Source organism: Muntiacus reevesi, chromosome 9 (genome assembly GCF_963930625.1).
Source record: "Muntiacus reevesi chromosome 9, mMunRee1.1, whole genome shotgun sequence".
Classification (NCBI taxonomy): Eukaryota; Metazoa; Chordata; class Mammalia; order Artiodactyla; family Cervidae; genus Muntiacus; species Muntiacus reevesi.
In genome coordinates, this window is record NC_089257.1 from 87,540,763 (window position 1) to 87,557,227 (window position 16,465).

The 16,465-nt window shown below is 37.3% G+C and overlaps 1 protein-coding gene across 3 annotated transcripts in view; it reads left to right on the forward strand.

The window, feature by feature from the left end:
- Positions 1 to 1,800: 1,800 nt before the first annotated feature.
- The window catches only part of GRIA4 (glutamate ionotropic receptor AMPA type subunit 4), a 613,307-nt gene continuing 598,642 nt past the window's right edge, over positions 1,801 to 16,465 (forward strand). For all 3 annotated transcript variants that reach the window (XM_065944105.1, XM_065944106.1, XM_065944107.1), the window contains exons 1-2: positions 1,801 to 1,888; positions 3,088 to 3,246. In XM_065944105.1, coding sequence (XP_065800177.1) covers positions 1,801 to 1,888; positions 3,088 to 3,246 — 247 coding nt within the window. The remainder of the gene's footprint in view (positions 1,889 to 3,087; positions 3,247 to 16,465) is intronic.

Below are 16,465 nucleotides of genomic sequence, written 5' to 3' on the forward strand. Positions count from 1 at the left end.
GGACTGAATATACTGTCTAGGTCAGGAGACCTCAGATCGTAGAGAGGAAATCAGAAACCTTTCATCTATTGCTTCTGCAATGGCTCTCTGGGTGTGGCACAGACCCCATCCAACACAGTCAAGTGAAAGGAAGTCTTAAAGATGACCTATGGAGAGGCAGTGACACCATAGCTCTAAAACTTTCTAGGACAATTCATTTTCTTCTACCCTTTTAAAGCAACTACTGACATCATCACTGCAGTGCTTAAGCATTCCTGGGGTGACATGGAGTAGAGCTGAGTATTCTGGAGTTCCAGTTAAGAAAAGATGTGCATGAAAAACACCGGATTTTTCTATCGGGCACAAATAGTCACTTGTGCCCGCTAACCCAAGCGCTGCTCTTTCGGTTCTCCTTCCTCAGCCTCTGAACTATGTGCTTCCTAAATCCTGAGGCAGGACCAGCACAGAGGAAACCTGTCACCTGAAAAAGAAAGGACTCTTTAACTCCCCTTCTCACTTTGTAGGTCAAGCCGTTCTTACTCCTAGTTCCCTGACTGTCAAAGAACAAGGTAGAGGCCCTATTCAGTTCTCATTTCTCAGTCCCTGCCCCACCTTGTTCTTTACCCTTCTTTGTTCTTTAAATTAACTTTTCTTTCCTTGCTCTCTTTACTAGTCTGTTTCAGCCTCTCTGTGTCTCTTCTCCAGTCTGACCTTCCCCACTCCTTCCCTGGCTGGTGCCGGGCTCTGAGACTCGCTGGCGGCTGCCCTTTGCGCCTTTCCTCACCCTTGCTCTCCCCGAGCCCCCGCATCTCACCCAGCCCTCTCTCAGGCCCTTCAGATTCCCTGGGCTGTTTGCGGATGAGAAACGTTTGCTGCAGCGCGGACAGGAGTCCTGTGCGCAGCCCAGCGGCAGCAGAGGGCGAGGCTGAGAGAAAGGCTGAGCTGGAGACGGAGGCAGTCGGTCCTCCCCAGAGCCTGCAAGAATGCGGCAGCGGGCCGGGAGCACCCGGAGGGACCAGCTCCCGGGGGCCCTGGTCGGGGCTTGAGGACCTGGCCCGCGGGTGGATTTCCAGCCTCACGTGGCCGCGGAGCAGGGGCGCCTGGAGAGCAAAGAGAGGGACCCCTGGGGGTGCCCACCCTCAGAGTGGAGCCTCCTGCCAACGCGGGAAGGAGAGAGGCGGGAGCGGTGAGAGGGAAAAACCTGCCTGCACTGGCTGCGGAGCGTCGGAGAGCCTGGGGCGCTCCGGTGAGCAGCCGGGGGCGAAGCCCGCCGAGCGGTGGGCGAGGGACCTGCCGAGCTAGCGCTCGGCGCCCTCGGAGGGGCCGCCAGGGTGCGCGACGCGCGGGGCGGCGGGGGTCCTAGGTGGCCGGTGGCAGACCCCAGCCGTGGAGCGCGCGGCGTCCGCGGCGCCAGTGTGTGTACGTGTGTGTGTGTGTGTGCGCGCGCGTGCGTGTGTGTGTGTGTGTGTAGGTGAGAAAGCGAGGGCCGAGCATGAGTGTGAGCTAGGCACAGATAGAGCGCATGTCTCTTCCCTCCGAGCAGCCAGGAGCCGCTCCACCACCATCTTTTGCATGTGCAATATTTGCAGCCGGACAGCAAACCTCTCCCAGGGCTATGGAGACTGCGGGAAAAATCTGGCAGCTCGGGATGGATTGCTAAGGGAAGTCATAACCCTCAACCGTCCAAACCTCTTTTCGTTTTTTTTTTTTTTTTTTTCTGGTTGTTTTCAATTTTAGCGCCATAGTCCTCAATGCCTCTCTGAACGGTCTTTAGGAAGAGTGTGAGAGAAAGAGCGCGCGCCAGGGAGAGGAGAAAAGAAGATGAGGATTATTTGCAGACAGATTGTCTTGCTATTTTCTGGATTTTGGGGACTCGCCATGGGAGCCTTTCCGAGCAGCGTGCAAATAGGTAAGCTCTGATTCAGTGGGGTATGCATGTAGGTGGCTGTAGCAGATACCGAAAGTGAGTTAAATGAGTTGCTGATAAGCAATTTAAGGGAACCGTTGGCGTCTCCTTCCCCCTCTTCTTCTCTCGTCCTTTCTTCCCTTTATAAGGACTGCCTGCTTGGTGCTGGTTCAGTTGAAACAGCACAGAGCGGTTCTCAGTCTATACTCCATCCATCCTCCGTCTATACTCCTATTTGGCTCATGTCGCTGAAGTAGGATTGCAATAAGTTGGGATAAAATCTCCATAGGGTTTGGTTGCATTTTATCTAATATCTCTTTTCATTTCTTTCTCTGGACTGTGAAGGGATCTAGAGTTTGCTTAAACAACCCATCCACTCTTCTTCCCGTGCTATAGGCAACAGCTTTCGCTATTACAAGAAGACATTGTTTAGGTAAAAAAGAAAAAAGACATTTACACCCCGACCTCCTTGCCTTTGCTTGCTACCAGTTAACCGATTCCAAAATTATATCCCTTTCCTGGAACCTTTTCTTCTTTTGTTTTCCTCTTGAATTTTTTGCCCTTAATCCTCCCTCTGGACTTTATTTCTAGGGACCCTATCCGTCCTGTCCTTGGCTTTTTTTTTTTTTTTTTTTTCTGTTCTTCCCAGTCTTTTGAGGGGACGCAGCTATTGAATTCCTTCCAGCTAAGCCCAGGCTCGCACTGCATCATTTCTCGTGGACAGTGCACAAAACGGGGCTAACTAGGCTGGGCCCAGGAACTGCATAAAAACAAAGTTCAGATCTCCCTTCTGATTTCCCTCTCACCTGCATGTCACCACAAACCTTCATTTCTGTATTTTAATGCAAATTGTCTTTTCTGCTCATCTGCATGCATCTTAGAAATGCCTGGAGCTTGCTTCTATAGCAGTGTGCTGGGAATCATAGGGAGGGCAAGAGAGAGAAGGCAAAACACATTAAATGGTCTGTCTCAGAGGCCGCTGTGATCATGACATATTGGGACAGTAAAAAGCTGAGCTGTCCTAAAGACTGAAATACTAAACATATTCTTTAGAGACAAAGGGCAGTCTCCCAAGATGTGGCAGGGCTAGCTCCTTAATGTGTGTATTGGTGAATGGCCGTGGATTTGACAGTGCTTGGTGCGGGTGTAATAATAGTTACAAGAGGAAACACTGAACGGGCTTTTTCTGCTGTTTTTGATAGGTGGTCTCTTCATCCGAAACACAGATCAGGAGTACACTGCTTTTCGATTAGCAATTTTTCTTCATAACACTAGCCCCAATGCGTCAGAAGCTCCTTTTAATTTGGTACCTCATGTGGACAACATCGAGACCGCCAACAGCTTTGCTGTTACAAATGCTTGTAAGTAAAACATAAGTTGAAGATAAATGAGAAGAGAGTTAAGATAGGGCAATAGAGTACCTTTCGTCTGTATTGTTACTGTTATTATATTTTAGAAAGACATTCAAGCTCTGCACAGTTTGCTGGTTAGAGAAGAAATCAGAGTTTCAGTCAAGATATAGTCTCAGGGATATTTGGCTGGTCTTTCCTTCTCTTCCTTCCTCCTTCCCTTCCTTCATCTCTCCCTCCCTCCTCCTCCTCCCTCCCTCCCTTTCTTCCTTTCTTTCTCCTTTACTTTTCCTTGAAATTACTTTCTCCTTTAACATTTCAGTATTATTCCTACTACCTGAATATCAAGTTAGTGAAAACTGTACTCAATTTTGTTTTTTATTTCTTTTCGTTTGGTTTGTATTTGCTTTTCATTTGAGTGAGCATATATCTTGCTTTTAAAGAAGACACATGCTCACTTAAACTGGTAAAGGCAATGGAAGGTTTGTTAACAGTGAGAAATCGGGGAGTGGTGGTGTGGAGGATGTATATTCCACTAGGTTGGTTGACACTGCTGATGATCTGGTGATGTCACTTGAGGCTGCCCTGCTCTTATATTCTGGGCTGTAAATGTCTCTTGCTATCAGGTAATGTATATATCCTATGGATATAACTCCATGGACTCTTACCTTGGTGGCAAATCATGTTCATCTCCAATCCACTGAATTCCTATACTAACCCAGCTGGATCTATTATCCCCACAATAAAATTAAGATTTGGTGATCTTACCTAATGCTATAATTAAACAGTTTTTTAGAGCTCCCCTGTGAAAATACTGTATAACATAAAGTAAAAATATAAGCAACTGTGTATTAATTTAAAAATCAATAAAACATGATCAATAGAGCATTTAGGTTACATTTCATTCTTGAGGGAAATACATGTTTTCCATACCTCCTTATTTTTAGATGCTAATTTACTGCTTCTTAAAATTTGTGTGTTAAGATAATTGTTATAGTTTATGTAAGACATGTAGGAACAGTTTCTATATAAAGTTTTGCACAACAATAATAAAATATTCAGTCTGCATTGTATAATATTTTTAATATATCAAGCTGAGTATATTTTTATTTTGAAAGTACTCTTTCTAAGTATAAGAAAGTGTATTTTAACAAACAAGTGAATTTGAAAACAGAGTTTTTATGTGTTAGGAGCATATCTGTTTCATTTAATTCATATACATCTGTGATTAATTCATCTAACAAATAACATGATCATGTTTCCTTAATTTTAGGCACCTAATTACTTTATTTTTGAATTTCATTTCATAAGGAGGTTAAAGCATTTGACTTTTTTTTTAATCTGCAGCAATTGTATTAATTTGCAGGAAAGCTTTAGTTCCTTTGAGTACTACTTAATTTGAAAAATCACTTGCTTTATTTAATAATAAAATCAACATTCATTCATTATAAAGATAATTATACGGGAATTGTTTTTAAGCAGAAATGAACATAAATTAGAGCTAAGTTTATGGATAGTTATTTCTTTTAATGTCTTGTTATTATTTTATGTTCCAAGTTTTGATAGAGATGTCAACGTTTCAAATAGTTCTAGATATAAAATATTTTCCTTAGTACATGAATATTATCTGTTGATTTAAGTATTTTCCTTATATCTCTATTAAGATTTTGGCAACAAAAACACTACTAAGTTTAAAAATAATTCATGATTAAAATACATCTGAAGGTACTTTGTCTACAGTAAATTGCTATTTAAATATATATTTTTATTATTTAAATTTGAAAGACTTTCATAAAAGTGGAGATATATTAGTTTTATTTTTTCCAGATTAGGTTCTTAAGTATTCTAAAGTTTGTATTATGGCTTCCAGTTTTATAAACTACAGTAATAGTTCTTTCTTTTCTCCTTCCATATAATTTGTTAATCTCATTCAGGTTAATTTTAGTTAGTATCATATAATTTATGTGATAAAAATGTTATATAGAATAAAATGTTAGTGGCAAAGAACCTGTAAACATAAGAAATTGATAAGAAACTGTACACATCATGAAAAGGTAGAAACAGGTATAAAATATAGACAGTACACTCTTCTTTAACATGTTACAATTTAGAAAATTGAAGCTAAGAAAACAAAGTGTGCTTATTTTGATTCCAAGTGTAATGTAATGTTAGTGGTATCATGTTTTTCATAATCACTTGTAATTGACTTTGTGTACATGTTTAAAATATTTAAAAAATAAGTTGTAAATAAGGGAAATACATTTTCTAGTGAAGACAGGAAAATTTTTTGACAAATGAGTATGCCAAATGTCCTTAAGGTGAATATAAGCAGAATCTGGGGAAAATCAACGGTCAGAGAGTATGGGTCAGGTGACTGCTATTTGTTAAATGAACTGACCAAAAGCCTGTACACGCATGATTTTCCAGTCTAATTAAAGGTGAAACATAAGCAATAAGCATTGGGCAACCTCATATATCAAGTACTATGCCTTTGGGTACAAAAGGTAAAAATAATATTCTAGAGAATTAACATGAACTTATTCCTCACAGTGATACAGACTAGATTTTAAAATTTGTCATGTTGTATTAAATATAAAGGTATAATATGGGTTCAACTAGGTCTATTTTAAATATGATTTCCCTAAAGTGAATCTTTGTAAAACTGCATAATCTAGTGTCTTTGTGAATGAGAACCACTATGCAGGATATATTTATTTTTTGAAATATACACTTAAAAACTAAAAAAGGCAGATTAAGGAATAAAGAGTATTATTGGTCATCTACTGGATAAATGTAATTTAAGGTTGATTCTTCTGTCTCAAAATTAAACTTTAAAGAATATTTTGGACAGTCTAAACATTCTGTGTATGGAATTTACATACTACTTAAGTATAAACCCCAATAAACTCAAAATTTGCACTGTTGGGGTAAATCTCAAGTTTCTGAAGGAGAATGGGGTTTATTTTGGCTTGTAACTTTTTTTTTAAACAGCATTTGTGTAAGATTAAATTAAAATACTGTTCTCTTTTTAAACTATTCCCATTGTTGAAAAATCATACTTTGCCTAGTATAAAACTGAAATTATAAGAAATACAGATAAAATAGAATTATGGCATATTTCAATAACAAAGTATAGGTGTAATAGGTAGTCAAATTTCAAAATGTAATTAAAGATATACATTTATTTTTGCTGTAATCTATTCAAAGTATGGGCTTTGCCAAAATAGATATTTAAAAATTAATTTGATGTGGACAGTTTTCTTTAACAAAACATTATGCATTTGACCCCAAATAGCTGTCTTCACAAGCAAACATGCTAGGTAAATTGAGTATGCTCTCTGCAAAACATTTAAGACAACCTAAAATGAGGCTGTGTTCTTATATTTTTCTAATAGTTAATGAAGATGTTTTTGTTTGGAGGATGATATATCTTAAATTTGGTCTAAGCAATAATAACCAAAATACTGACATAGTCTATCATCAAGTTTTCTAAAAGACAAAAAAATGAGATATTGCAATTATTCCTTTAGTTCAGTTATGTTTGAAATCCTGTGAAAGAGGCAGTCTCTTTACAATAAAACATAGAGATGTTCAGTTTCTCAAATTATTCTTTTAATTTCAAATGGGTAGAAGGAAATACATAATGAGACAGATTAAGTAGTCATGCAGATTAAGTAGTCACTTAGGTGAAATAGAATTTTTGTTGAATATTTCCAACTTTTTAAACTTGGATAGGAAAGATTAACTGGTTAATATTTTTGTTGTCTTTTATTTGTTTATTTTTTAATGATTTGTTTATCATACTCTCCTTTTCTGTCTAAAATCTGTCTATTCAGTGGTTTGCAACATGACGGATTGGAAAGTTGCAAATCAAGAATTGAATGCATACTATACCCTAGTAATGATGAAAAAGTTGTTCTTTTTTACCTTAAATATTAATTCTATTTGTGAAGGGTTTAGTTATCAACCGTAAATATCCAAGTTGAGTGCTACTTGTAAAAGTAGGTTTTTATGTAAAATATACTTGTTTAGTTAATCTAAATATGTTTTAAACGTGACAGTATATGAAATAGGGTCTGCAGGCATTTTTGTTTATATACTAGGGACTTAATTCAAACATGTTAAATTTAAGGGTGCTGAATTAATAAGGTCTTTTGGCTTTAACAATGTTTAAATATGATATATTTTTCTTTTCAGGAACATGAAACCCTAAAAAGGCATTCTAAGCATATATGTTGGACTGATATAATATCTTAAAAATGCTAAAATTAAAATTCTGATATTTTGACTTTTATAAGTTGTTAAAGAAATATATTAGAATATTGAATTCTATTGAATTGAATATTGTTTGACTTCTGATTGTTTTTGGGAAAATGGGTTACTGTAATTAGGTTTCCTTATTTTGAGTTGATAGCAAGATTCTATGTTGATTTGGAATAATTGCTTAGTTTTATAGTATTATTTCCCCCTTTTATCTTAATTTTCCATCATGAGATTGATGACAAAGATGAGTCATATTCCTGTGGCTTGGACCTTTCTTAAATGATGCACAATTTGCATTGATGTATTCAGAATTGTCACAGGATTAAACTTCCATAAAGCCATTTGAAAAAATTCTCTTTACTTTTTTCTAATGAATTCTCCCAAGAGGTGTTTATTTCTCAAAGAGGAACAATTTTTATTTTCTGACTTTAGGAATTATGTATATATCTTATTAACAGAATTTTACTGGTGTTCAGGAATTTAAAATGAAGAATAAATTCCATATACCCTACATTTTATTATAACACAGATTTTAAACTGTTTTTGTGTACATGATTTTATTTGACCTCAACTAGTCTTGGAGTAAGCCTGTCTGAGAAGATAGTCATTGTTTTTTAGGTAAGCCAGATTTGGCTCAAAGAAATCACTTAATTTGCCAAAGACCATGTAGCTAATAAGTCACAGAGCTGAGATTTGAACGCAGTTGTTCTAGTCACTATCCTAGCACTTTAACCAGGAGACCATGGATGTGAAAAATACATCTGTACTGAGATTACTTGAATCAAGAAATAAAATAACTGTCTTTTTTTTTTTCTAAGTTTATTTTAATATTTTGAAGAAAATAGGGCAAGACATTTCTGGGCAACTTATCATTAATCAGATGACAGTGACTGATGCAGCAAAGACTGAAGTCATATTTTGTAATGACTCTGCCCATTCACTCTCTAGATTAGATAATAAACATAGTCACTTATTCATTAAACATGTTTATCAAGGACAACTGTATTTAAGACCTTCTACTGGAGAAGGAAATGGCAACCCACTCCAGTATTCTTGCCTGGAAAATCACATGGACTGAGGAGCCCGGTAGGCTACAGAATATGGGGTCACAAAGAGTCAGACACGACTGAGTGACTTCACTTTCACTTTCACTAGAAATGAAGATTGATGTTTAGTCGCTAAATCATATCTGACTCTTTTGTGACCCCATGGACTGTAGCCCACCAGGCTCCTCTATCCCATGGAATTTCCCAGGCAAGAATACTGGAGTGGGTTGCCATTTCCTTCTCCAGGGATTGTCCTGATGCAAAGATCCAGCTCGTGTCTCCTGCATTGAAGGCAAGTTCTTTACCACTGAGCCATGTGGGAAACCCAGAAATGAAGATACTGAAAATTATAAGAGTAGTTGTTGCCCTCAAGGAGCAGTGGGAAATATATACAAGCCAGTTATCACAGTTCAGTAAGACAAAGTATTTTGACAGAGAAATAGAGTGCTGTGACAGAGATTAACACAGGAAGGAGCATCAAACTTGGCATGCTGTCCTATGGGAGTTAATACCTGATCTGGGCTTTAAGGCTCTAGTTATTTGAAATATAGGCAGGAAGGAAGGCACCCCTCACCAAAGTAGCAGCACATGACAAGTCATCAAGGGATGGCGAGGCCAGGTGTGACTGAGCCACTGAATATGGTTTAGTCTGACCGTAGTACTGAGTATGAGGGGAAGGATAGGTGTGCCAAGGGGTGAAGCTTTGTACATCCACACAGGGACTTGAAGCTCTTGTAAGGAAACTCTTTTGAATAAAAGGGGGACCCATAAATGATTTAACACAACAGTGCCATAATCAGATTTATGTTTTATAAAGAACAGGATGATTTCAAGAAGGAAAATGTATTAGAAGGGGGCAAAATGGGAAGAAAAAAACAGTTGTCTTGAAGTAATACAACTTAGGATGATAAGTTCTTGAATAAAAGTGGAAGCTCTGAGATAAGAGAAAAGTAAATAGATCCATACAGAACTGTTGACAGAATGTAGTGATAGATTGGATGTCTGTATTGGCTGGTGAAAAGAAGTATGGTAAAAATTAAAGATGATTTCTTCAATTTTTAGTTCTGACAAATTATCAAAACCAAACTAGGAAGGGGCACACTGAAGAAGGAGCAGATTTGAATGAGGAAGGTGAGTTTAGTGTGGATATACAGATAAGGAGGCATTTAAATTCAATAGAGTTTTGGACATATGTATCTGGAGCTCTTGGGCTCACTCTGAACTGAAGAGAGACACTGAATAATGGCTGAAACCATAGATGTGGATGATCTCATGAGATCCACATGAGCAAAAGCAGTGAAAAGAATGCTGAAGACAAAACCCCAGGAAATACCAGTACTTCAGGGACAAGGAAAGAAAAGGAAACTGAAGGAAATGGGTCAGAGTTCAGAGGAAAGTGAGGTAAGAATAATTCATGGGAGCCAAGAGATAGGAAGAATTTCAAGTAAATAGTGATCCATCATGTCTTTGATTGACAAATTTTAATAGCAAGTTGCAAGGGTAATTGATCTTTAACATCAGTCTTTTCTTCTCTTTTCTTTAGTGTTTTTTCTTGTATTTTGACTAGGAAAAAAAAAAGCAGCCTTTTTTAATCCCACATAGATTCTATTAATTCATACTCTTTGTGTATAGTGGCCTAGAATATTCTTACAATTAGTGATAGGGATAATCTTTTCTGGACTTTTGATCCAGATGAGCTTGGACTTGCAACCTGAGAGTGAGCCAGTTATTTGAACTTTTGAGCCTCAGTTTCTTCATTCATTAACAAAAGGCACATGCATTTTATGAATATTAGAAAAGTGCTTGGAAAATATTTAGCCTATAATTATAACTCAATTAAATTTAGCTGTATTACATTTTCTGTGTCATATAGAACATCTATTTCTGAATCAGTGCAAAGATTTCAAGTTTATATTTTCTGTTTACATTTTGAAAAGCAATTTGTGTTTTGAATAAATATATTTTATTTATATTTCATAGGGATTTTTGACCTCTAACTTAATTTTAATTTATACACAAATCTAAATGTGTATTTGTCTAAACTATTTCTAAGTCCTACAAGAGGGTAACTTTCTTGGGAATTGGTAGACCATTTGGAGAAAGAATTGGTTCATGAATGGATTAAAGGGATTAATGGATTCTCCTAATTGTATGCAAAATTGTATGTTCTTGAGTGTGGCATGTGTGCATGCATGTATGTGTGTGTAAACAGAGAGATAGTCTAAATTTTTGAATAACTTATCAATGAATTTCAGTCACACACACACACACACACACACACACACACACACACACACACTCACACACACAGCCCACAGCCCTAAAGGAGTTACACATAGATTAGATAAACAGTACTCCATTCCCTATCTTCTTCATTTCAAAAGCCAGTTGGATTTCATTTTTTAATCTAACCAAGAATTTTTCCATAAACTTCATCTCCAATAGCTTCTTCCTCATCATAGAAAATAGTCAATGTGTCCTAGCTGGGAAAATGCTTGGTTTGTTCTTCTGCCTATTAAACTATCATCATATTATTTTTATTTCTTCTCAACTATCAAAAGCTCTACACATTCCTTATCAACTCCTCCTATTTTTATCATGATTTGCCTTTTCCCTTAACCATCACCACTCCTGCAACAGTGTTCTTGAAGGTCATTAGTGATTTACAGATTAGTAAATTCCATTATTCCTTAGTCACAGTCTTTTAATAATTTGCAGGATTTGGCATAGCTGATAGCCCCCTGTTCTTGAAAGTCATTTCTCCTTGATAATATAATTAGCTAGTGATTATATGCCAAGGGTCTGTATTAATTACTTAAATTCTTACACAACTGTAAGAAACAGGCATCACTATTATTTTTATTTTCTATATGGAGAAACTAAAGATTTGTAGTTAAGAAAATATGCCTAACCACAAAGCATTCAGGGCATCAGATCCTAAAGTTGAGTTTGCCTTCCATTCACACTAAAGTCTCCTGATTAGTATAGTATTTGTAAGATAGCCATCGCTCTGTATGATAGTGGTTAGCTAACTCCTAATTTGAATAGAAAGATATTTGCCTCAAAGTTACTCCTTTAACAATTTCCATTTACCCAGTGAATAAAATGCCACCAGGTGTAAAAATGAATAAATACCACCGGGTTTAAAAATGAATAAATGAGTCTTTAAATGCTGCACAAACATTGGATACTTCATCATTTGGTCAACCTACATAATCTTTACAGGAATGTTATTTGATGACTAGTGGTCAGGGAGTTCATTTCAGGTTTTCCCTTACAGGTTTTTGGATTCCAATAAACATAATGAGGAATGTCTTAAAGATCATTGACTTTAAGCCAAAATTTCTGCAGTCTTCATAGCATCCTTACTTGCCCCTAATTTAATAAAACTACTATAGTCATAAATAAAAAGTTCATATCTTAGAAATGAAAGGTAAAAAATTGTGATGTAATAATTTTCTTTGAGCAAGCCATTATACTTCTCCAGCAAAAATTACACCTAAGCTATAACCATTGTTTGCTTATTTTTGCTTATGTCCTTATTTCTAAAAAAGCGGTTTCTCATTGTTGCTGCTATTCAGTCACTCAGTCTCTTTGCAACCCCATGGACTGCAGCACATCAGGCTTCCCTACCCTTCACCATCTCCTGGAGCTTTCTCAAACTCACGTCCATTGAGTCAGTGGTACCATCCAACCATCTCATCCTCTGTCGTCCCCGTCTCCTCCTGCCTTTAATGGTTCCCAGCATCAGGGTCTTTTCTAATGAGTTGGCTTTTCACATCACGTGGCCAAAATACTGGAACTTCAGCTTCAGCATCAGTCCTTCCAATGAATATTCAGGATTGATCTCCTTTAGGATGGACTGGTTTGATCTCCACACTGTCCAAGTGACTCTCAAGGGTCTTCTCCAACACTACAGTTCAAAAGCATCAGTTCTTCAGTGCTCAGCTTTCTTTATAGTCCAACTCTCACATCCATACATGACTACTGGAAAAATCACAGCTTTGACTATATGGACCTTTGTTGGCAAAGTGATGTCTCTGCTTTTTAATATGTTGCCTAGGTTTGTCATAGCTTTTATTCCAAGGAGCAAGCATCTTTTAATCTCATAGCTACAGTCACCATCCACAGTGATTTTGGAGCCCAAAACAATAAAGCCTGTCACTGTTTCCATTGTTTCCCCATCTATTTGGCATGCAGTCATGCATGCCATGGGACCGGATGCCATGATCTTCATTTTTTGAATGTTGAGTTTTAAGCCAGCTTTTTCACTTTCCTCTTTCACTTTCATCAAGAGACTCTATAGTTCCTATTTACTTTCTTCCATAAGTGATGTCATTTGCATATCTGAAGTTATTAATATTTCTTATAGCAGTCTTGATTCCATCCTGTGCTTCATCCAGCCCAACATACTCATGAATAACTTTCTCATCAGTAACTTTAAATGTATTACATATTGTGTTCTTTCCATTCTCAGATTTTTATTATCTTTTTTAACTCACCCATGAAAATTTCAAGTGATTTAGAAATCTTAAAAGCCAAAATATAATTGCAATCTCACCACTAAGGGATAATCACAGTAAATAGATCTTTCTGGATTTTTCCTTTTATGTGTATAGGCCTAAAGTGAGCAGTAGAATACTATGAACATAAAATACATATATATATATATATATATATATATATATATATATACACACATATACACACACACACAACTTTTAAATAACAATATTAATCTATAAGTGTATTTTATTAATGTTTTATTTCATGAAAAGTTTTGTCTCAGTATATAAACCTATCTTATTTTCTTTTACTGCTATGTAATGTTATTGTGCAAAGTTGCTGTTAAATGTAACCAATACCCTCTGGATCAACATTTATGCTGTTTCCCATTTTTTATGTTGCAAACAGAATAGCAGTAAAACTATCTGAGTACCTGTGTGAATATCCCTATGGGATTAATTCCTGGAAATGAAATTACTTTAACAAATAATGTGTATTTTTGCTTTTAGTCCATATTGTTAATGCCCTTTCCTCAAAAAGTATTATTTAAATTTACAGCAACCAAGGTGTAAGAATGATTGGTTTTCTATGACATGTTAACACTGGTCATTATCAGTCTCTTGAATCGTCACTTGTCCTAATGGGTGAAGTACAGTTCAGTTCAGATCAGTCGTTCAGTCATGTCCAACTCTTTGGGACCCCATGGACTGCAACATGCCAGGGTTCCCTGTCTATCACCAACTCCTGGAGCTTGTTCAGACTCGTGTCCATCAAGTCAATGATGTTATTCAACCATCTCATCCTCTGGCATCCCCTTCTCCTCCTGCCTTTCATCATTCACAGCATCAGGGTCTTCTCCAATGAGTCAGTTATTTGCATCATGTGGCCAAAATACTGGAGCTTCAGTTTCAGCATCAGTCCTTCCAAGGAATATTCAGGACTGATTTCTTTAGGATTGACTAGTTTGATCTCCTTGCAGTCCAAGTTACTCTCAAGAGTCTTCTCCAGCACCACAGTTGAAAAGCATCAATTCTTCAGCTTTCTTAATGGTCCAAATCTCACATCCACACATGACTACTAGAAAAAACCATAGCTTTGACTAGATAGAACTTTGTTAGTAAAGCAATGTCTCTGTTCGTTTGTTTGTTTTTCTTTTATTAATGCTGTCTAGGTTGGTCATAGCTTTTCTTCTAAGGAGCAAGCATCTTTTAATTGCATGGCTGCAGTCACCATCTGCAGTGATTTTGGAACTCAAGAAGAAAAAGTCTGTCACTGTTTCCATTGTTTCCCCATCTATTTGCCATGAAGCAATGGGACCAGATGCCAAGATCTTAGTTTTCTGAATTTTGAGTTTTAAGCCAGCTTTTTCACTCTCCTCTTTCACCTTCATCAAGAGGCTCTTTAGTTCCTCTTCACTTTCTTTCATGGAGTCATCTCCATATATGAGGTTATTGATATTTCTCCCAGAAATCTTGATTCCATCTTGTGGTTCACACAGCCCAGCATTTTACATGATGTAGTCTGCATATAAGTTAAATTAGCAGGGTGACAATATGCAGCTTTGACATACTCCTTTCCCAATTTGGAACCAGTCCATTTTTACACGTCCACAGGGCTGAGGAAACAGACTCTTGGAGGGCAGAAATAAAACTTTGTTCAAACCAGGATCCAGGAGGAAGGAACAGTGTCCCCACAAGAGGCTGAGCTCGACTTGCCTATGAGTGTCTGGGAGTTGGAGGCACGGTTCAACAGTGGCCTGCTGCGGGGTCAGGGGCACTGAATATCAGTGTGGGCATAAGTCTTCAGGCCAAACAACAGGGAAGGAACACAGCCCAGCCCATCAACAGAAAATTGGATTAAAGATTTACTGATGACCCCACCCATGAGGACAAGACCCAGATTCCCCCACGGACAGTCTCTCCCATCAGGAAGCTTCCAGAAGCCTTTTATCCTTGTCCATAAAAGAGCAGACATAGGGAAAACCAAAATCACAGAAAACTAACCAAACTGATCACATGGATCACAGTCTTGTCTAACTCAGTGAAACTATGAGCCGTGCTGTGTAGGGCCACCCAAGCCGGACAGGTCAGGGGGTAGAGTCCTGACTAAACGTTGTCCACTGGAGAAGGGAATGGCAAACCACTTCAGTATTCTTGCCTTGAGCCCCATGAAGTGTATAACGGGTGAAAATGACATCTAATTGCTGCCTTAATTAGCATATTTTTTAATTAATAGGTTAAGAATATTTTCCTGTATCTATAAGACCTTTAATCTCTTTCTGTGTGAACTGTTGTTCTTTCACTTTACCAATGTTTTCTTCTTTATTTGAGGGAGTATTTTACAAACTATGGAAATGAACCGTTTGTCGTGATGTTGAAGATTACCTTTCTACTATGTTTCTGTGTGCCTTTGGCTTCCAGCTTCATTTATGATGCCTTTTTCCATACAGACGTTTGCAATTTTTATATAGTCAATCTGTGAGTCATTTTCTTCATGGCTTCTAGATTTCATGTTATGCTTATAAAGGTATTCCTATCCTTAAAACTGTAGAATATTGTTCCTTTTTTTTTTTTTTTTTACTATACTTTATGGTTTTATACTTTATATTTATAATGCTAACTCTTTTGGAATTTGTTATGTGTGTTAGGTATTAATCTTTATTTTTTTTTTTCTGTTCTATTTATTCGAAGTAATTTTTTTTTTTTTTACTGTTTCTTTGAACTGATACATTTGTGCAAATCTCCTGTAATCATGACTGAATTTGAGCTTGAACAGTTCTGTGTTTTACCTCTTCCCAGGTTCTCTTCTTTGCTGTTCTTCATCTCCCTGTCCTGACAGTCTCACATGGTATACTTGCTAGTTTTGGTGTTTTTATTATCTGCTTTCTTGCTCCACCTATTACTTTCCTAGGTTTTCTCCCTGTTTGTTACCATCTGATCAGGTCCTCTTGTTTCTATATCCGAAGTTCATTACAAATATTTCCAACTTTCACCATTTCTGGCCCACATTTCTAGTGCAAGTCAATAATACTTTTCTAATAATTTAGAACTGAATATCTGCTTCTGCCATTTCCTCTCCCCACCCACTTTACATACCAGAGCCAGTGGTTCCCTTCAGAATTGAAGCAAAATACTGTTTCTTCTTACTTAACACCCTCCAATGGTTTTCAGTTTCTTGGAATAAAATTGCAACTCTTTTAGCAGACTTTGACTCTAAGCATGATCTGTCTTTCGTCTATCTTTTTGCCATGCTCCACCATGTTGGAGTCCACTCAGTCTTGTTTTTAGCTCCTACACATGATTTAATCCTTTCTTTCTTTTTTCTATGCCTTTGCATTTTCCATTCCCATTTTTGGGGGTGGGGAGTCCTCCAATGCAGTTTTTGTTGAGTAGCTTTTTTCTGGATCTTCAGGACTC